Source organism: Carassius gibelio, chromosome A3 (genome assembly GCF_023724105.1).
Source record: "Carassius gibelio isolate Cgi1373 ecotype wild population from Czech Republic chromosome A3, carGib1.2-hapl.c, whole genome shotgun sequence".
In the NCBI taxonomy this organism is placed as follows: Eukaryota; Metazoa; Chordata; class Actinopteri; order Cypriniformes; family Cyprinidae; genus Carassius; species Carassius gibelio.
In genome coordinates this window covers 28,946,448-28,970,351 of record NC_068373.1, presented here as the reverse complement: position 1 = coordinate 28,970,351, position 23,904 = coordinate 28,946,448, and the positions used below count along the sequence as shown (strand labels likewise).

The 23,904-nt window shown below is 37.0% G+C and overlaps 1 protein-coding gene across 1 annotated transcript; it reads left to right on the top strand.

The window, feature by feature from the left end:
- The first annotated feature begins 1,844 nt into the window (after positions 1-1,844).
- On the top strand, positions 1,845-7,658 carry LOC127941733 (chromobox protein homolog 2-like). Its single transcript, XM_052537101.1, has 5 exons — positions 1,845-1,981; positions 2,076-2,119; positions 4,065-4,130; positions 5,124-5,193; positions 5,292-7,658. Exons 1-5 carry the CDS (start codon positions 1,898-1,900, stop codon positions 6,627-6,629), a joined length of 1,602 nt encoding a protein of 533 aa, XP_052393061.1. The 5' UTR covers positions 1,845-1,897; the 3' UTR covers positions 6,630-7,658.
- The last annotated feature ends 16,246 nt before the right edge of the window (positions 7,659-23,904 follow it).

The following is a 23,904-nucleotide window of genomic DNA, read 5'->3' as shown; positions in this document are numbered from 1 at the left end:
GCATGAGCTTCTGCGCTGAGCCTTTGAGCAAAGCAATTTAAAGTTGATTTCCATGATCATTTCTCATGTGGTTCCAAGCATGACTTGCTTTCCTCTTTCCTGTTAAAAACAAAAGTGTTTTAAAGCATCTCAGAGCTTCTGCTGTCCAGGCAATGTCTGTCAAACTCCAAATAAGGATCATTAACAGACAAAACAATCTGTGTATGACTCATCAAGCTGCAAAAAGTTAATGCATGTTTTATATATATAAATGTATGTATAAATACTGTTCTTATGAACTTTCTATTCATCAAAGAAACCTGAAAAATTATACGCAGCAGTTTTTTACGCAGCGCTTTTGCCCTTGACTCTTATTTTACATTGCTAACCGATCAATACTCTGATCCCATGACGGACCTAAGAGCTCAGGTTAAATGCATGGGACGCTTCGAGATCCTGTTGACCTACGGAGGTCAGAGGTCAGTTTGACAAGTGCATTTATGAACACTTCTGCTGCAAACCATGAGAAAATCAAACAAAGCCAGACAGCCACATTGGCATCTAAAACGTTTCTTTAACCACAATATGAACCTAGAGCCAAATAAATCTCACACTCCAGCTGGAAGATGCAGAAGCTGCATTTAATGACCATCTGGATCTGGGGGTCGCACGGGTTAACTGCACCCACAAGCCACGTGTTGCCATGACAACGCCAGACCATAACCTCAAGAGAATTCAGCTGGTCTGTGTCGCCCTCTGCTGTTTCAAACAACAAACTACCACACTACTCTCACTGTGTGTGTATATGTACTGCACACAATGATCTTCTGTTCAGGATCCAGCAGAACATTTCCAACGTAATGTTTGAAACAGACTAGTTTTAAATATGTCAACACATTTTTTTCTTTTCTCGTTAGTTGACTGAACTCTCAAAAGTTAGTCATCTTTAAATACATTTGACTAAAAATGCTCAATTAAATTCAGCACTTGCTGAATTAAACATGCAACATGAGGTCATTTTACAATTATTCTTCCATTTAATATTTATAGTTTTATTTTGCATAATGGCTTGTTTACTATTTTTAAAGTAGGCAGTAAGCAGTATATAATAGTAATTAATATAGTTTATTTCATAAAAATAAAAAATAAAATCACTGTAAAACATCTTAGAATCAAAAACACTATTATTGATGGTATTAATATTTTGAATCAGCTTTTCTTTTTATGTTTTCCTTTTTATTTTAGTTAACATTTTATAAAATGTTTTTGATTTTGATTTTTTTTGTCATTTTTGTTTATTTGATAGAAGTCTATATAGTTATTATTATTATTATGTTTTAAATTGTATTTTAAATATATATATTACTACTTTTACTGTGTTTTTTCGATCAAATAAATGCAGTCTTGATGAACATAAGAAACTTCTTCAAAAACATGAAATTCTTACTGATCCCAAACTTTTGGAACAATTGAAATTAAATTAAAAACAAACTTCAAACTAAAATATAATAATATAAAGTTAATTGCATATAAATTATATAAATTAAAATCACAATGTAATGTTAATATGGATATTAAAAAAGTTACATGAAGGTTACATAATGGTAACTGAATAATAAAAATGCCTTTAATTCTAGAATCAAAAACAGTTTACTTTTACTTTGGTTTGTAAATTCCGTGAAACCATTTATATTTGTATACTCTTTTAAAATGATACGCTTACAACAAATTCGGATTAATATGCATAATTTCACATCAATGTGCTGTTCACCAAAAATTCACAGGCTTATTAAAAATATGTGACGTCACGCGGACGGTGTCCTCGGAGGGCCAGTGCGAGCGCTGCGCGTTTGCGTATCCGCCCCCTTCTGTCCTGCTCCGCGCTCCCGTTCACAGAGAAGGAGGAGATGAGAATGAGATGAGAAGAGCCATGGAGGAGCTGAGCGCCGTCGGAGAGCAGGTCTTTGATGCCGAGTGTATCCTCAACAAACGCATAAAGAAGGTAACAAACGCGCGCACAAAAACACACACACACACACACACACATGTGAATCCGAATGCGTGCGCGATCCTCAACGCGTGTTTGATTTCCACAGGGTAAAGTGGAGTATCTGGTCAAGTGGAGAGGATGGTCGTCCAAGTGAGTGAGAACTAATACATACACTGCCTTTTTTATGTGTGTGTATGTGTATGTTGACTATAGAGTGTATATTTGTGCATCATATAGAACAGTACTTTGCGCACGCAGCGCGATTCCCCAGTAAACCAGCTTGAATGTGCATCTCGAGGAAGGGAGAGAGAGAGAGAAAAACAATGAAAACAACAACAACAGCGTGTTGCGCGTGTAGTTTCGCGTCCACGCGTGAATTCGTGCACTGTTCTCCGCTTGATTACCTCGCCCTTGCCTCCTTTTCTGCATTTCTCTTTGTCTTGTCAAAAGTAGCACAAGTTGCTTTTGCTGTGTATTTTCATCAAGTTGTTTTTGTTCGACTATCCGTTCGCGGCTGGCGAAATAAGATCGACAGAAACTTATCTTAAGAAACCGAAAAATATTTTTGTGTTTTTGTTATGTGTTTTTTTCCCGGTGATAAACATCATGTATTGGTTTCAGGGGTCGCCTAATGTTCGGTCAGCTGTTACAAAACCTGATACACTGTATCAGTTTTAGAACGCTTTTGTTACTTTGTAACAATCTTTTCGTTTGTACCGTAAGCAGTTTGTAGAACACGCAGCGCGTGGTGTTTTTACTGTTTCTTTTCTCTTTTTTCTCCATTAAAAACTCCAGCTGCCCTACTTAATGCCCCCTCTCTTGCTCTCTGTTACATTGTCGCCCCCTGTTTGCCCCTTCTATGGGCACTTGAGCTGTCAATCACACGAGCCACTCCTACCGCGTGCGCTTCCATCTGCTTCATTGATTATTTACAACTCACATCTATTTCTTATTGGTCATAATAACGTGTTAAATCAAAATCATAAACTTATCGGACTCCAGGGACAATGTCTAATATGCTCTAGATATGTGAAATGAGGGATGAGAGGTGATGTCTTGTTGTTTAACATGTGATATATTTCACTTTTGATTTTTTAATGCACATTTAAACTATTGCGAATGAATGTAAGTAAGGTTCGTAACGCATCTTTTTATCTCACAATTCAGAAAAATACAATTGCGAGATGTAAACTTGGAATTCTTAGAAAGGGAGCCAAAATTATGAGATGACATTTTATGGGAGAAAAAAATTTGGAATTGAAAGAAAAAGTTACAATTACCTTTGTTTCATCCTGTGGCAGAAGAGGAATGAAAAAAGGTGTGGAATATTCAACTCATAATTCCAAGAAAATGTCAGCATTCCAAGATGTAAACAAAAAAAAAAAAAGTCACAATTGCAAGAAAAAAATAATGCACAATGTTTAAAAATGCTTGTCAGTTCCTGTTAGATAAAATCAAGCCTTGTCTCACATTATTTTCCCATGAACTATGCAGTAGAAGTTATGGAAGAAGAATGAATGCTGTTCATGTTGATTTTGAGTAATGTCAGGTTAAGAAAGTTTTGATAGATAACTTCTTTTTTTGTGTGTTAAATGAAATCCAGACGTTACATACTCTTTGAAGAGCCCTTTTAAGTTAACCGTCATCTCATCTTTTTTTTCTCTCTGCTATAATAACGCCATCCAGACTGCGTCTGAAGTCCAGTTCTATTCATCATCCCTTCTGTTTACATTTACAGTAGCAGATGCAAAATTGTTATCCAAATGATACTTAAGGGGTGGTACACAAATAGCTTGTTTTGCATGCTTTATGTTGATTTAGTCTTGTGAAGTGACCTGCTGTGTTTTCAACTATCATCCATGCAGTTTTTTTTTTTTTATGTGCATATGATTCATATTAATTGCAAGACTGTATGAATTATATGTACTTTAAAAACATCATTTGTCATACTAAAAAACTTGTCAAACTTAAAAGAAATAATACTACTTATAGTCTTTCCATTGTACATATCCATCGTTTTGATGCTAAATGAAAAACATGAGCAAGTTATGTGCCATCTACTCACATGCTAAAGAAGCCAGTGTCTATGTTGCAGACACAACAGTTGGGAACCTCAGGAAAACCTTCTTGACCCGAGACTATTGGCTGCGTTTAACAAGAGGTAAGAGGTTTCTCCCATTGGTTGAGCAGGGCTTTATGTGAGAGCAACGCCCCCTTCCCCATGTGCAAACAATATGGGCTGCAACCCTTGGGAGGGCATCAATGGGGCTCCTTTTACAGGGCCATTCGAGGCCTGCAGATGTGTCCAGGCTCACGAGTTCCTCTGCAGCCTAACTGGAAATCAAACATCATTAACATTTTCTAGTTTTAGAGTCTTCAGTTAGCATTTCACATTTGGTTTCACAGTTTATGAAGGCTGGGTGTGAAACAGAATTGGATCACGTGAGAAACAAAACCATGTGTGGACACTTAACATGCTACTTTAAAAAATATATATATATTTACATTTTCTGTAGAATATTTTTCGATATATGGCTCGGAATCCATCCTTCAGTGTAAGTACATGGGAATTTTTCTCCCGATTTTACGTTCACAAAGGAAAAATTTCTTTATTTTTAGAAATCATTAATGTCTGGAGAACAAATTATGTTTTTTCTTTTTGGGAAACACCACTTTTTGTTAACATACTGTATCTGCTAAAAACAAAGAAAGTGATATCAGGAAGTAGGGAGAAAGAACAGGAAGTGTGGAGGCTTAAATATCTAAAAACAGGAACTGAATTTCACAATTGGGCTTATTTTTCCCTCAAGTCTGTTAAAAGCATATTTGTTTTGTTTTTATTATATTTGTTTTTTTTTCAAATTAACTTTTTTTTAAAAATGTAAATATATTTGAATCTTTTTTTTTCTTTTTATTGTTGCTTTTGTTTAAGATTATTTTGTAATCTAAATCCTCTTTATGTGAAGCACTTTGACTCTTGTTTATAAGATATGCTGTTTAATAAAAATTCCTTTTGACTAATGGCTTTTAATACTGAAATAATGGTCATATATATAATAAAATTGAATGATAGCAAGGACTGTATGATCTACTCAACTGAAATGAACATGTATTACTAATCATGTTTTTTTTTTCACATTTTGTCCATTCTTAGGGAGCAGGAGCGGGAGCTCTTGATCAGCAAAAAGGGGAAACGGCCCCGTGGACGACCCAGAAAAATATTGGTAAGTATGCCTCAAAAAATGCACCAGATCTACTGAAAAACCCAATTTGCACCACACAACAATATGTTCTCACCATTTTCTATATGTTCATCTCTCAGGAAAGCATTCCAGTGGTGTCCAAATCAAGCAGCTCGTCCTCATCGTCCTCATCTTCTGGTTCTTCATCATCTTCCTCATCATCTTCCTCTTCTTCAGATGATGACGATGAAGAAGACGACAATGACAGAAATCCAAAACTGAGCCCTCGTCCACGAGAGCATCACCCGGTCCCTCAGAAGAAAGCACAGATCCTGGTAGCCAAGCCAGGACCGCCGAAGAAGAAGCGAGGGAGGAAAGCACTTCCTCCGGAGCTGAAGGCGCAGCGTCAGGCCAAAGGTCCTCGGAAGTTTCTCAAGCCCATGTCCAGACACTCTGAGCTTCGAGGGAGCATAAAGAAACCGCTCATGCCTGCAAGCTTTACCTACACTGGGTTGAACCGAATCTCTGGAAGGGAGCCGTTGGCACTTCAAAATAGAGGATCTTTTACCCAGAAGAGCTCCTTAAGTTCCCTTGGACGCTCCGTCGGATCGACCTCATCACCCACTGTGTTAAGTCGGCCGCCACAATCCAAAACTGCTTCGGATTTCAAGCTCTCGGTCTCAGATATGAGCAGCGGAGACATCGATCCCAGTACGCCCACGTGCAAATCTCCGGGAGTTGCTGTGTTGAATATTCACAGCAGCAATGGACAGACATGTCCTAAACTCTCTCCAAATGTTTTGAAGGCCTCGGATCAGACTCTACTTCAAAGATCAGGATCTCTCCAGAAATCCCCATCGAGCTCATTTTCCTCTCTTAAAACTCCCACCAGCCTTCAAGCTCTCAACCTACAGAGCATCAACAAAACAGCACAGGGTAACGGGAGCTCCGCAAATGATGATTCGTATTTGAAGGGTGCCTCCAACGCTGGTAAAAAAAGCTCTGGGTTTAACCCAAGACGCGAGCATAGTCCTGCGCCCAATGCCCCAAGTAAATTCCCAACCAATCAACAAGTCCTAAAGAGTCCGCAACGGGATAAATCCAAAGCGGACTATTTGTCCGAAAAACTCGGGAAGAAGAATCAAGGTAGGGTGGACAATATACTGGTTCCAACATCCGAGGGCCGAGACCAACCAGTGCCGGATAGATCCTCATACAAAGATGCCGGGAAACCAAGCAAGATCCTGAGCGAGTTGAGCACTGGTGAAGAGGGGAGCAGCTCAGATTCTGACCATGATTCCTCATTTCCAAGCAACAACCGTGACTTGGCCATCTCGGTGCAGGCAGGCCAGGACTGGAAGCCGACGCGGAGCCTGATCGAACATGTATTTGTCACCGACGTCACTGCAAACCTGGTCACTGTAACGGTAAAAGAGTCACCCACCAGCGTTGGGTTTTTTAGCATCCGCAATTACTGAATGTTGACAACTGGAAATGCAGCCACTCTGGGATAATCAGAATAAGTTTAGAAGGAGTCAAAATGACTGTTTTGGTGCTTCTCTATGTTTAGATCCTACTTGTCTTAACTCGAAATCAGACTGTTTTAGTTGGTCAGTTTAGGAGTCCTTTGAGAAAACGAACGACTGAAGACCTGCTCAATCAGAGATGTTTATCATTTATGTTTATTAGTAATCTCAGTTAAGCATAGATATTAAGCATAAATATGATACTGAACAAATTATTGACCATTCGTCTTGGTTTCCACTTCAGGTTTGGTTTCGTGTTCTCTTGACGTTGATTTTGAGTACATTATTAGTGAAGAAGAAAGTCACAAGATCAGAACAAATTTATCCAAAAATGTTTTAAAGCTGAATCTCAGATCACGTCTTCTAAGGTGCCTGTTTTTAAAGCTGGCCTCTGATCTGCCTGTTAATTATTATATCTGAAGTTTTCTTTTCTTTTTAGAATGAAGTTGGGTATCTTTTATACAACACAACAGTTCTCTGTTTATTTATTATTAATTTTTACTGGTTTTTGTTGGAAGGTGAAATGCTGGAACACAGTAAAGTTTCTTTTTTTTTTTTTTTTTTTACAAAATTCAGCATTGTCTGTTCTGTGACTTCTGTCAAACCTACAGTTCCGAATATGGATGAATCAGTGGTGTAAGAACGACAGTAAAGAAGTCTCTTCTGCTCACCAAGGCTGGATTTATGATTTATTTGTCCAAAAATTTTCTATGTGAATATATTGTAAAATGTTATTTATTCCTGTGATCAAAGCTGAATTTTCAACATCATTAATCCAGTCTTCAGTGTCACATGATCCTTCAGAAATCATTCTGATATGATGCTTTGCTGCTCAAGAAACACGTATTATTGTCAATGTTAAAATCTTTCATAAATGTAAAGTTTAAAAGCATTTGAAAATAGAAATGTGCCTTCATGGTCTCTTTTGATCAATTTAGTCTATCCTTAATAAATAAAAGTATTAATTCCTTTCAAACAAAATGTTACTAACTCTGAATCTTTAGCATGGAAGTGTATTTTTTTCTTTCTTTTAAAAAAATTCTTAAAACAACGGATAATTTAAAAAAGCGAAGGTGGTGAACTTTTTTTTTTTTTAGTTTGCTATATTGCAATGGTTGCTGTACCCCTGAATATATCACATCTCTTAATGTATTATTACGCTAGTCTGTAAATTGCAAAAATGGCTTCCCATCTAGCTTTTAATGTCATGTTCACATAAAACATCTAAATTTCCTTAAAGCAAGATAAGCGTGCTTGAGAAGACTGCATAAGATATTTATAATTTCTAGATTGTCTTTAATATGAGTGAATATTGTATTTTTATACTTAAAGCAGTAATACAAAATATACTCATAAACAAATTGAAAATAAATCTAAATATCTTGTGACATCAGTCATCTTTTTTGCCTCTCAGATTTTTTTTCTTTATTTTCTTTTTTTTTCAGTGGATCCCCCATCCCAATCTGACATAATTAACACAGTTTATTCTACTTGACAGTAATATGTACTGCGGCTCTCATATTCAATGTTTGCTGTCTGCCTTATGTCTGATCTCCTCCACAGTCGTGAACTTCAGAGAGGCCATTTAATTATGCAGGTTTAGACATTTGAAGAAGTCCTTTCATTTTCCCCGAATTGCAAGAAACAGTCTCTATTGTGTGGTCTCTCTGAGCACATTGCTCTCCCTGAACCTCACACCAATTTCAGCTTCACTCAAACCATAACTCCAGTTGCTATACCTGGTTAGTTTAAATAAAGTCAACTTGGCCTCAGATGCTTCTTCTAAAATTCCTAAGGATAGGAATGACTAAAAAGATGATTAATTTAGTGGCTAGAGTAACGAATAATGAGATGCCACCCGATCTAAATATTAACTCAAAGTTTAATAATAATGACTTTATTAATTTCTTCACTAATGAAATGGATAGCATCAGAAATACAATAACAAATGTAGATTGTACAGAATCTAATACTCAGATTTATTCATCGCACCCAAAGATAAACTGCACTGCTTTACATATATGAAAGTGAAAGTGACGTGACATTTAGCCAAGTATGGTGACCCATACTCAGAATTTGTGCTCTGCATTTAACCCATCCGAAGTGCACACACACAGAGCAGTGTACACACACACACACTGTGAACACACACCCGGAGCAGTGGGCAGCCATTTATGCTGCGGCGCCCGGGGAGCAGTTGGGGGTTCGATGCCTTGCTCAAGGGCACCTAAGTCATGGTATTGAAGGTGGAGAGAGAACTGTACATGCACTCCCCCACCTACAATTCCTGCCAGCCCGGGACTCGAACTCACAACCTTTCAATTGGGAGTCCGACTCTCTAACCATTAGGCCACGACTTCCCTTCCCTATATAGGACAGGAAGAGCTAAATAAACTTATCACTGTATCTAAAACAACAACATGTTTGTTAAATCCTGTACCTACTAAATTTCTGAAAGAGTTGTTACCTGTAGCAGAAGAACCACTGCTCAACATTATTAACTCATTATCTTTAGGTCACGACCCAAAACCATTCAAGTTGGTGGTTATTAAGCCTCTTATTAAGAAACCACAACTATATCCTAGCGAACTGTCAAATTATAAGCCCATTTCAAATTTTCCATTTATGTCTAAAATTTTTGGGGTAAAAAATTGTCTGCTCAATTGAGCTAAATATCTGTATGAAGAATTTCAGTCAGGTTTCAGGCCCCACCATAGCACAGAATCTGCACTTGTATTCGACACCATAGATCATGACATACTACTAGATCAATTACAAAACTATACAGGTTTTCAAGTGCAGGCTCTAAGATGGTTTACATCCTACCTGACTAATCGCTACCACTTTGTTTATTTAAAAGGAGAGAAATCTCATTCATCACCTGTAAAATATGGAGTGCCACAAGGATCTGTCCTAGGTCCTCTGCTATTTTCAATATACATGTTGCCTCTTGGTAATATTATTAGAAAATACGGAATTAGCTTCCACTGTTATGCTGATGATACTCACCTATATATCTCAACAAGACCAGATGAAACTTCTAAATTATCTAAGCTAACAGAGTGTGTTAATGTAAAAGTTTGGATGACCAATAATTTGGTCATCCAAGGGCCAAATTATTGGTCCTCTGGCCCGAGTTTCACCCTGAGTCTTGGGCTGGTATTGTCGGCCCGAGACTCGAAGGTTGTGTGTTCGAGTTTTGGGTCTGCAATCCCACGACTGAGGTGCCCTTGAGCAAGGCACCAAACTCCCAACTGTTATTACTTATTACCAGTGGTGGACAGTAACGGAGTATCTGTACTTTACTGGAGTAGTTTTATTTTGAGTAACTTTTACTTTTACTTCACTACATTCCAAAGCATAAGATCGTACTTTTAACTTCACTACATTTCATAAAACATATCGTTACTCCCTATAATAGGGATTGGGCGTCTTGACGTCATTACTTGGCGTGGCCGCCACATTGACTGCCTCCTTTACTGCCACTCGGACTACTGCGCAGTGTTTAGACATACTCCCTCTCATCAGTGTGTCTTAATTTGATTAATTAAAAATCTATTTTAACCATTTTCAACTGTTGCTGTATTGTGGGGTGTAATAGCGCAACACACAATCGCCATGGGGAAAGTAAAATGAGAATGGATTAACTTTACACCGCTATCATGCTTGGAGGCACGACTACGGAGACCATAACATCTTAATATTAATTCATAAAGCAGGGTAGGTAAATGTATAAAAAACTTTTTTCCCAAATTTGTTTAAACTTTATTTATATATCAATACATAATTAAAATGTAAGTACTCTGAAAAAGAAAAAGAAAACTCTGAAAATAAAAATCGAGTGTCTGTAGACCTCTCACGACTGTTTTAAAAGACAGCTCATTATTTCCATTCACTCCACCCCCTCCCTTCTGGGCTCCTTCCAAAGCCACGCCCCCAAAACACATGAACGCGCAACTCCGACCACTGAGCTGGAAGACGCATTATTTACCTGAGACGAGCGGAGAGGAAGGAGCACAGTGCATGTAGTGACATCATGTCAGAATCACATGTAATAAAAATAACTTTACATGAAGATAAGCAAACAAGATGTATTTTAGTACTCACTATCAAGCTAGCATATTGATATTCAGATCGGCACTTCGGAGCATGTTCGCGACTCGGTTGATTCAGATCGGCACTTTGGAGCCTTTTCGCGACTTGGTTGATTCAGATCGGCACTTCGGAGCATGTTCGCGACTCGGTTGATTCAGATCGGCACTTCGGAGCATGTTCGCGACTCGGTTGATTCAGATCGGCACTTCGGAGCATGTTCGCGACTCGGTTGATTCAGATCGACACTTCGGAGCCTGTTCGCGACTCGGTTGATTCAGATCGGGACTTCGGAGCATGTTCGCGACTCGGTTGATTCGGATCGGCACTTCGGAGCATGTTCGCGACTCGGTTGATTCGGATCGGGACTTCGGAGCCTGTTCGCGACTCGGTTGATTCGGATCGGGACTTCGGAGCCTGTTTGCGACTCGGTTGATTCGGATCGTCACTTCAGAGACTGTTCGCGACTCGGTTGATTCAGATCGGCACTTCGGAGCCTGTTCGCGACTCGGTTGATTCAGATCGGCAATTCGGAGCCTGTTCGCGACTCGGTTGATTCAGATCGGGACATCGGAGCATGTTTGAGATTTTTTTTAATTCAGATCTGGACATTGAAGCAGGAAGTGTTTGTCAAACAGTTAATTGGTGATAAATGAATATTTGGACTTGAGGCTTTTTTTTTTACCTGTCGATTCAGCATGTACATGGACCCACACACAAAGGTGGACACACTCTAGTATTAATCATCAGTAGAGCTCTAAACTTTTCATCCATTGTTATTAAGGACGTTATTCATAACCGTGCTGAATATAAGTATATATTGTTAGCTGATGCTAACTGTCTAGCTAAAAAGCTTGCTGGTGCTAACTTGAGGTAGTTTTTATTAATAATGTCCAAATATTTTTTTTCAACCACCTATATATAAGAGGGGAAGAGATTCAACCCTTTTGGCCAGGGGTGTTTTTACACCCCAGACAAGGTTTATATAATTATAAAAAATATAATTATATTTTCCTTAAAATCTTCAGGCCTTATTATCATGTCATATATAACTGTGATGTTCTGTAAAACAACAAACTTTAAAATACTTTGTTCTTACTGGTGAAAATCAGATGGTCATCTCTGTTTTCTCTCAGGTACATCACAGTGTAAGCTTCACAGTGAACATTACTCTCGTCAGTGTAGTCCATATCAACAACAAAAATATATCTTGACTCCATATAGTGGTTATTTTGGAAAAAATCCCAGGTATTTTGAGCAGTAGGATTATAAAAAAATAAAATAAAAAATGTGCTAATATAAAATTAAATTAGCCTATATAAAATTGCAAACATCTATCTTTCAGTACTTTTTTACTTAAGTACATAAAAAATTGAGTACTTTTGTACATTCACTTGAGTAAAATTGAAAAAGGAGTACTTTTACTTTTACTGGAGTAATATTTTATTATACGTATCTGTACTTTTACTCAAGTACTTGATTTGTGTACTTCGTCCACCACTGCTTATTACTATTAACTGTATTTACAACTAATTTTGCTATAAGTTTGTTTGCATCATATAATAATTGTTGTTAATATAGTGATCGTCTGTCTGATCATGTCTTTAATTAATCTTTCATACATTTCTGCCATATGGACATAAATTGACAGTCACCACTAATAAGCTACGACTAAATATTGTAGAAACTTAATTTTCTGTAAAGCTGCTTTGCAACGATTTGTATTGTAAAAAAGTGATATACAAATAAACTTGAATTGAATTAAGGAAACATGAAACAGATACAAATGAGTCATTAGCTGTCTGTAAAATAAAAATGGAGAACAGTTCAGATCATCTGAGTTCATATTGAGATAAAAGAGCAAAGTTTAAAACATTGTTGAGATCTCTTCTAACTATCTAGGGGAGATGCGTGAGATTATTATGAGTCTTTTTATCTCCTCTTTTTTATCTAAAACCGGAGACACTGCAAACATCAACATCTTAATGCATATAGAGAACTGAGATATTAATTGGATCTAATATGTTAATTTTTTTCCCTCTTGATTGACAGATATTAAATTGGATTATATATCTGTATGTATAAAAGAAATGACTGAAGAAAGTATTTTTCCCCCAGAGGCAGTAGGGATTTTCTGAGCAGCTATACATGTTTGCAGTCAGTGATCCATCTGTGTGTCTCTGCAGGGCTGCTATTATCAGCGCGGCTCATTTCTGACCATACTGAGATAATCACAGAGCAGCAAAAGAAATGAGATACCAGTGTGCTGAGGTTACTGCAGCGCTTCACTACCAGAGCACCATTACGCCAGACCTGTAGATACTATTGTAGATTTAATTTATGTTTTTAATTCTCTTTTTATATAATTTTCTTTGTTTTTATTGTAGTTTTATTTTATCCTTTTTTTATCCATTTATTTTTTTTGCTGCATGTCAAACTTAATTAAAATAAGAAATGGCCTATTAAAATATAAATGTACGTATATATATATATATATATATATATATATATATATATATATATATAAATATATATATATAAATACATACATACATACATACATACATACATACATTCACACACACACACACACACACACACACACACACACACACACACACACACACACACACACACGTATAATTCTGTATGTTCTTTCTTTTTAGGTCAAATGTTTCCTTGACCTGCTTTCATGAGTTTCACCCTCTTGCTTCCTCCTAAGGAGGAGATTCAAAGCTCATCATGGGTGTCTAAAGAATGCGGGACACACAAGATAATCAAGTCCATCAACATTATTGTGCCAAAAATGTCTAAGGCGGCGCTTTGCTTTGTTTCATTTGGATCATTACACAATCCGTCTTTTCTGCTCATATAATCCTTCATATTAAGATGTCTTTCATAACATAAATAATGTGAATTCACAAGTGCACAGTCATTTCTAAAGTCTCTATTAAACAATAGTTGGGCTTTAGAAAGGGTGGAGACGAGGAAAACTAACAATCATCTCCTCCATCCACACCCAAAAACACAAACATGCCAGAGATTGAAAACAGAACCGAAAGAAAACAAAATAATGTTTGTGTTTGTTTAGCAGAAAAGAAATGTATAAAGCGCCATTATCATTGTCTGAATCTGAATAATACAATTTTGCAAATATGATTATTTAAAGGTGTCATGCCATGGCATGACTTTTTTTTTTTTTAAGTCAGTGGTTTTTACACTGTATGCGATAGATTGCATGCAATGCACTAAGTGAGAACAGCAATATATTTTTTGCACTGTGTAAATAGTAGTTAGATGCTATCTGTATTTACTGTGTCAGATACTATTTGCACCTCTTGTAGAGGCCGAGGAAGGGCACATAGCTGTGGGGCTGCTGGGGTGCTAACCACGACTTCACCACCTGCTCGTGGACATCCGGAAAGAGAGTAAACTTCCTCTTTGAGACAGCAAGCTGGCAGCTCTTACTTACATCATATACTGCCCACAGGCTTGTCAGTATTTGCATGCAGTTTGCATAATTAGCAACAACTTGCCATCTTTTTGTGCTGGCATTATCCTATAAGGTTTCAGGATTTTCATGAGTTCCCATGTGAATGATTCACAATGTAGAGTGAATGCTCAAAAGGGAACTTTATAATTTACAAAGCAAGCATTATTAAATCATTTACGTACGTTCTGTGATGCAGCTGTCAGATCTATACAGCTGCTTCATCTTTCAACAAATGTTTCTCTGTGAACTCTTCATTACTGTGCCTCGATTGTAAAACAAAATGCTAGGAACAAACAAATAAACCTCCGATGTGATCCGGGACGCCATTAATCGACCACTCACTTGATCCTGGGATCCTTCTCAAGTCTGTACAGACACAAAAGCTGTTTAAACCGGATGTGTCAAAATGTATTCTTCCTTTTGTCCTATTATCAGTAAACTCAAGCATAGAATCATTACTGTCCAATGACTGTATGAAACTGTAAAGAGTTTAATAGGAAAATGCAGAAGAAACTTTTTTTTTTGGGGTACATTTGATTTTATTTAAATAAATGTTTTAACATTTCACGTGTCGATTTATGGTTACATTCAAAGGTACGGTTGAAATGCATTTGTAATTAGCACAACTATATATATTAACTTACGGTTTATTTTTTTATTTACATTTTGTCTATAAACTTTCTAGAATACTGGGATATATTGAGGTTTTTACAGTAGGTATTAAAGTACAACCCTCAAAACATTATTTCTTTTATGGCTTATAATAAAAGAAAAGGGCACAAATATTCGAAAAGACCGATGAGACTTTCTACGATGGATGCCGCTTCCCCTAAGGATGCCACTTCTCCGATGGATGCAATTTCTCCAATTGCTGTCTCTCCTGCAATGGCTGCCTCTTCTCCAATGGCTGTTTATCCAGAATATTTTTGTTTCAACTATTTCTGTTTGATAGTCACCATCATGGTGATTAATGTTTTAGTTTAGTCACAGCTTCAGTTGGACTCATGACCTTCAACCTTTTAAACATTAGTTTGCCTAATGCTATGTTTGTCCGTAGTTTTCTAATTTAATTATGCATCAAGATATTTATATGCTTATCTACAGCAGTGTTTCTCAACTAGACAACAACATCCAAAAAGGTAATTCTAAATGTTTTTCTGATGTGAGACTTTTATCTAGAAAGACGTGCATGATAGCTATTGACAATAAGAAAAGAGTGCCTGAGGGCTGCTAATTAATATAACCTATACCTTTAAACTGTTTATCAATCAGTATTAGTTATATTTTTTAAATTTTTGTATATGGTACTCGTGTATGGATATTAGATTTTTCATATCACGGTTACTGTGGCCATAAGAATTCACAATGTCGATATATCGTGATATCTCTAGAAACCTTGGGGTGGGGGAAGATATCAGTCAAATTATTTTTTACTTTGTTTGTTGAGTTTTTCTTTTTCACCCAACGAGCATAATATTGATACTGATAAACGCAGGGCAAAAAAACTATGGCTTTCTCCGTCTTCTTTGAAGCTCTTATGAAATAACAAGAGAGAAAATACTGTCAAGTTCAATGATGAATAAATATTAATGGTAACACTTTACAATAAGATGCCATTTGTTAACATTAATGTATTAACGAACATGAATGAACAATGAACAATATATTTATTACACAATTTATTAATCTGTTAATGTTAATAAAAATCTAGTTATTCAATGTTCATGTTCATAGTACATTTATGTTTACAAACACAACTTGTGATTTTAACAATGCATTAGTAAATGCTGAAATTAACATGAACTAAGATTAATAAATGCTGTGGAAATATTGTTCATTGTTATTTATGTTATTTATATATGTTAACTAATGTAATTAACTAATGTTAACTAATGAACCTTATTGAAGAATGACCACAGATGAGGCATTAAGTGCATGGCACTGTGACCAACTTAATATTTTACAGAGTTTAAAGTAGCAATGTGGTCGCTCAGTTTTTCAAGATCCGTTTTAATCATGTAACTGTGCGTTCAGACCGCCGGCGTCGAGAGCGTCAAAGTGGCCGGAAGTCATGCATTTTCAATGTAAGCAGGGCGACTTGGCCGTTGAGAAAATCGAGGAGAGTTGAAATCAAGGCAACTTTATGGAAATGAGCTATGACGCGGTTGGGCAGCAACCAATCGGAACATGGAAGTCCACCACTTGAGAGGATTCCAGAGAACGCAGCTCCGACCATTAGTTACCAGCACAGGTTGATTATTGCTGTTTCGCGTTTGCAATAATCTATGAAGTGTCCCTGTTTGCGTACAAGGACATAAAAAATTAATTAAAAGTGATACGTGGACCAAGGTGTCTGAGATTGTTCATATTAAGTAAAGGATCTTAATATTTCGTCCACAACAATATTTAATGAGGTTAACTTATAACGTTACCCTGTTTGTGGTTAGTCTGCACGAGATCTTTGCGGCCGCTTTAAATACAAAATAAGCATTCGATCTACGTCAGAGCGTCTGAGTGCTCATGAATCTTTCTGCAGCGTCATGAGCAGAGCGGCAAGAGCGGTATATCGCGACAGCCCTAATATATATATATATATATATATATATATATATATATATATATATATATATATATATATATACATACGTGTGTGTGTGTGTGTGTGTGTGTGTGTGTGTGTGTGTGTGTGTGTGTGTGGGTGTGTGTGTGGGTGTGTGTGTGTGTGTATATATATATATATATATATATATATATATATATATCCTTAAGAATATGGTATTAGACTAGCACGTGCCCAGAAATCATGGAAAAGTGTAGTCAAATTTTTTGATAATAGTTCATGCTGTCTTCAAAAACTATCACTTAGATTTTTTCAGGGCTCATAAACACAAACACACCCCAAAAACAATCTCTTATGAGCTCTTAACTGAGTCAACAGAATCTTATTGTTGGCCGTGATAATTAATTCAGACTCTGTAATCAGTCTCTCTGCTGACAGTCTCTTTATCTGCTCATGAACACAGAGGCTGCTGTTACTGTTTTCTTTTGACCGTTATACTGTGTGTGTGTGTGTGTGTGCGATAAATAAAATAAAACTAAATACATAAAAAACGACATTTTCTCTTCTTGAAACTAAATAAATTTTAACTGAAATATTTTTTATTACAGCTTATTTTATTTCTCATTTTTGTTGTTTAAAATGAAGTACTGAAATAACAAAACTAAACCTAATAAATAAAAATGAATAAATACATTTATAAAAAAAAACTAAATAGACTTTTTTTTTAAATGCATTTTAAGACATGAATAAGATCAAATAAAATAAATAAAATAAAAATAAAATACATAATAAAACAAAATAATAATTTTTTAAATGTCTTTATTAATTGAGTTTTTTCCAAGACCAAGATTGTGGTTCTTTAAAGAAAACAGCAGTTATTGAGGGTGATTTGTATGAATATATTGATCTTTCAGTTGTTTTAGCTCCTTTTGGTCTTATTTTAAATGATTTTAAGTCATCTTTGAAGTTAGCTGAGGTCTCCTCGTGTGCCACTGGCCTACATGAATTCAAGAGGATTGTTCAGAGTATGATCAACACTTGATCTGGCAAACAAAACTAGCAATTGTCAGTCATTAGATGGCACTGTTGCTCTGGAAAATCATTTTCAGATTTGTGATGAAGTGTGTGATGCAAAAGTTTTGGCAGTGACATAAATGTTGTGTTTTCCAAAGTTTACTGCTTTAGCTGTTGTGGTGTGCATTCACATTGTTTCTAGATTATTGTGTTGAGTGATCAGATGCATTTTAAATATTTGCTTAATTCAGCTTCATTGGCTGTAGTTTTCACAAAGAAATAATTTCACAGTTTCTTTATCCTGACACAAAATGACCAGCTGACATCAGCTGACTAATCATATCAGCAGCACTTGTGAAAGTGTGAATGAGTACTAGTCAGGTGAAATCACTATCATACTAAATAGATTGTAAGAGCAGACTGATTGCTATTATAGCGATATAAAAAGGAGAGAAGAGGCACTTTCAATAATTGTTGTGCTTGTGTTCTTGTCAGCAATGCTTACCTCCAAAAATGACACGTGCAGCCATCATCGATTTACATTAAAATGGCCTCACATGCAAGGGAATTGCTTCAAAGATTATTGCACCTGAAAGGACCATCTACTGGATCAACAAGAACTTCAAGGAGAGAGGTTTGTCTGCAGTGAAGAAGTCTTCGGGACGTCCCAGAGTGTCCAGCAACTCCATGACGTCTCCTCCTGAGGAGTCAGCTACAGAACTGAGTCTCCAGCCGTGCAGAGCTGGATCAGGAATGAAAGCAGGATGGTTTGAGAGCATCTGCACTCACAGTGAGGCCAAGACTTTTAGACAACAGCCTGGTGTCAAGAAGAGAAGCTAAGAAGCCACTTCTCCTCAAGAAAAACGTCAAGTACACACTGAAACGCTGCAGGATTGGACAGCAGAAGACTGGTGTAAAGTTATTTTTTGTCCTTCTGACTGATCTGGTAAATCAACTGTGAAGTCCGGTGAAGAAAAGGTGAACACTTTCATAAGTCCTGTGACGTGCCAGCAGTGAAACATCCTGAGACCATCCATCTGTGGGGTTGCTTTCCAAACAAGGGAGTGTGCTCACTCATAATTCTGCCCAAAAAACACTGCCATGAATAAAGAATGGTATCAAAACGTCCTGCAAGAGCGCCTTTGGTGACGATCCGTGCATTTTCCAACACGATGAAGCCCCATGTCTCAAGTGGCTCGAAGATCATTACATTGAAATTTTGGATCTGGGTCCAGGCAACTCCCCGGATCTCAATCCCATAGAGAACCTGTGGTCAGTCCTCAAAAGACGAGTGGACAAGCAGAAGCCCACGAATTGTGATCAGCTCCCAGAACTAAATCAGTCAGGATTTGGCCAAGAAGTTGATATCCAGCATGCCAGGGTGAATTGCAGATGGGTTACCAGCTTTCTTGTTGAAAAACTGTGCTGAAGAGCATGCAATGGCATGGTGTCCCTTATTCCAGCGATCTCTTGATACCCATACTGTGCCAGCTCTGTGGAAAAAGTCATATATAACACCAATTCCAAAAAAAACCTGGTGCATCGTCAAATAATGACTTTCGCCCTGTGGCTTTGACTTCAAATGTCGGGAAGTGTTTTGAGAAATTGGTAATCTCACTATTGGAAAAAGAAGTAGAGCCACTATTAGACTCCTGTCAGTTTGCCTATAGGCAGAATAGAAGTACTGAGGATGCTGCTCTTAACAGTGTTCATCTTGTCTCTAAGCATCTTGAGAACACTAAAGCCTATGCTCGTATTTTATTTGTGGATTTTAGTTCAGCATTTAATACAGTGCAGACACATCTGCTTTTAGAGAAGCTTTATGGCATGGGTGTCAGCACTTTTTTAATGAAATGGTTTTATTCTTTTTTAAGTAACAGAACTCAGCAGGTTAGGGTTAATGGGACACTTTCTGAAGTCAGATATAGCAGCAAAGGACTTCCACAAGGTTGTGTTTCATCGCCTGTGCTTTTTGCTTTATACACAAATGACTGCAGGAGCACATATACTAATAATTATATAATGAAATATGCTGATGACTGTCATTTTACGTCTCTCACAAAAAGGCATGGACCTGTTATCTTACAGTCTTGCAGGTGTGACAAGAACTTGTGTTAAATGTAAATAAGACACAAGAAATGGTCCTTGACCCAAAAAGTGTATCTGAACATAAGCCTGTGATCATTAAAGACACAGAGATACAGCAGGTGACATCTTACAGATACCTGGGGTTTTATATGGACAATGTTCTTTGTTGGAAAACACACATTGACAGTGCACACGACTACAAAAGAGGCTGAGACTGTATGGGGTGGGTATCAAGATCTTGCATGTCTTTTAACAGGCCACGCTTGAAAGTCTTATTCGCTACGGAATTACAGTCTGGTTCGGAAACTAATTGGCTCATATCCACAAAACAGCTATCATAAGAGAATCATAGGAATAAAACAATATGAGCCCATACAGACTCTATATGAACAAGCAACAATGAGAAGAGCAATAAGTATCAGTACTGACGCCAAACATCCTCTTTTTTTAGCGAATACCAGACACTGCCATCGGGAAAGAGACTAAGATGCCAATGTGTGAAACTAATAGACTGAAGCTTTCATTCATTCCTGCCTCGATAAAAATGCTGAATTCCATAAAAAATAATGCTCATTTAACATATTAGAACCTTGTGTTTTGCATTATATGTATTTTACATATCAGGCTCATACATTGTATTTTATTTTTATTATTATTATTATTATTATTATTGTCTGTTCAGAGAACAACACTGTAGCCCTTTGCCCAAGACAAATTTCCCTTCGGGGACAAATAAAGTTTATCCTATCCTAACAAGGGTCCACACTGTAAATATCGTCTCATTTATTTATTTTGCCAATACTAGCAATTAAAACTTATGACATTCTTATCATTGTTTTTCAGTATACCATCGAAAAATAATGTGGAAAAATAATCTACAAATACTGACGCAGCAAACTTTGCAAAAAACTAAATGTATGTCACTAATAAAACGTTTTGTCATGGCTGTAGTGTACACTCAGCTGTGGGCAGCCGATGTGCAGCGTGAGGAATGTGTGTGTCTGTCTTCATGAGCTCTCAGTGGATCTGTTAACCATCGCTGCCCCTCTTAACCTACACCTGACATCTGACCCGCAGACGCCAGAGAGACTCCCTGACGTCCAGCCGCTCAGAGTCATGGGAATCAAGGCTTCACCGCAGTGTCTGACACTAAATATCACACATCAGATCTCTGGTAAATATCGTCTGTTTCTCTTAGAGAGCAATGAGATCTAATGGAGAGTTCTGCTTAAATGTTTCTTCTGAGAAACAGACACCAAGACTCTCGTGTTTCAACTTAACCAAGACTCAAACTGAGCTCAGATTATCAATCAAAATTAGAGATCTCAAGAACTCAAGTCACCTCAGCTGTTACACAAACTTTACATAATATATTATGCCCACTCTACATAATCTTATACACTAATATAAACAGAAAACACAATTAAAATATAAAAATAAATGTATAAATATATTTTTATATTTAATAAATTATTCTTATTTTATGAATTCTAAATTAATAACATAAAATCATTAAGAAAAATAGGCAAAAAATGTTTAAATATTTAATTAAGACATCCTTATTTTAATATTATTTTCTTTTCAAACAAACACACACACACACACACACACATATCCTTCATGAATATACAATGTAATATAAAATGTAACATGAAATTGACATGGTTATTGTATAATATTAATACAGGTGCATCTCAATAAATTAGAATGTCATGGAAATGTTCATTTATTTCAGTAATTAAACTCAAATTGTGAAACTCATGTTTTAAATACATTCAGTGCACACAGACTGAAGTAGTTTAAGTCTTTTGTTCTTTTAATTGTGATGATTTTGGCTCACATTTAACAAAACCCCACCAATTCACTACCTCAACAAATTAGACTACTTCATGAGAGCATAAAAAAAACCTTTTAGTGATTTGTTGGCCCTCTGAAAAGTATGTTAATTTACTGTACATGTACTCAAGCCCAGGTGTCTTTGACAGTGGCTTTCAGCTCATCTGCATTGTTTGGTCTCTTGATTCTGATTTCCTCTTGACAAAAATCTGGTGAGTTTGCTGGCCAGACAAGCACACCAACACCATGCTCATTTAACTAACTTTTGGTGCTTTTGGCAGGTGCTAAAAACCTGCTGGAAAATGAAATCAGCATCTTCAAAAAGCTGGGCAGCAGAAGAAAGCATGGTGATTCTTGGTAAAGGGTGCAGTGTCTTTGGTTTTCAACACCAGGAGATGACATTGCACCCCAAATCATCACAGACTGTGGAAACTTCTCCATAGCTCAGGTAAGACGCCTCTGATGTCTGTGGTTCAGCAAAGTCCTTGACACGTCTGTGTGTGGTGGCTCTTGATGCCTTGAACCCAGCCGCAGTCCATTCCTTGTGAAGTTCACTCAAATTCTTGAATTGATTTTGCTTGACAATCCTCATAAGGTTGCGGTTCTCTTGGTTGGTTATGCATCTTTTTCTTACACACTTTTTCCTTCCACTCAACTTTCTGTTAACATGCTTGGATACAGCACTCTGTGAACAGCCAGCTTCTTTGACAATGAATGTTTGTGGCTTACCCTCCTTGTGAAGGATGTCAGTGATTGTCTTCTGGACAGCTGTTAGATCAGCAGTCTTCCCCATGATTGTGTAGCCTAGTGAACCAAACTGAGAGACTATTTTGAAGGCTCAGGAAACCTTTGCAGGTTTTTTGAGTTGATTAGCCGATTGGCTTGTCACCATATTCTAATTTGTTGAGATTGGTGGGTTTCTTTTGTTAAATGTGAGCCTAAATCATCACAATTAAAAGAACCAAAGTCTTCAGTCTGTGTGCATTGGATTTATTTAATACACAAGTTGATTACTGAAATTTTCCATGACTTTCTAATTTATTAAGATGCACCTGTATATTATAAATTAACAAAATAAAATAAGAATAAAATGAACGTTAGAATAAGATATTATTTTGAAAATTGTAAAATATTTTATTAAATATATATTTATTATTATTTTTATTATTTCTCTTAACTATGCATTTTACAGCTCTATAGTCTAAATGGATGCCGGATGTTTTATTTCTTACTCTTCATTTACATTTAATCATTTAATCATTTAATCATTTAGCAGACACTTTTATCCAAAGCGACTTACAGATGAGATCAATATAAGCAATCATACCAATGAGGAGAAACATCTGAGCCCAAGGCCACGCTGAAGTCTCTGTGTCTGCGGTCATATATTCTCTCAGCGTCACACTGATCTTGTACTCACAGTCACGGCGCGTGTGAACCGAGCAGAAACACTCAGAACTGCACTGGGAAAATTTATAGCAATGGGGCCAGAACTCACCCAGAATACACTGTTGTAAACACTGCAGAGACCCCAACACTCACACACTCCTGGTATGCAGAAACACACACACTTTATCTTTCCCTCTGTCACTGTCTCCCACAGGGACCGTAGCAAACAGAATTTGCCTGTCATTGGATGCACTCAAATTAGTAAACTATTGCTCACTGTAACATCAAACTAATACATTTGCACAAGTGGATTTTGTGACGTTTAGCATTGAGGACGACAGTCAGGATGCTCCCAATGTAAAAACTCACTAGGGTTTGGTACAGTGGTTTTGTTGAGCTTCTGAAATGCCAGTGATTGTGTGTGTGTGTGTGTGTGTGTGTGTGTGTGTGTGCGCATGTTTGGAAGGAATGCTTGTATTTAGGACTCTGTGGTTTTAATGATCTTCTACATTTCAAAGGCTTGTTTAGAAATCTGATCTGTACCTTCACACACACACACACACACACTAGCGGTTTTTAAATCACTCCTTCAGTGTGGCAGTGTAAATAAACATTAGTTTGGCCTGTGTTCACACACACAGCAGCCGCAGACACACACTGTCATCTGTCTTACAACACAGACCATCCATCACAGCAGCGGAGTCGACATGTCTGACACACACACTCTCACTTTTCACAACACTAAACACACACAC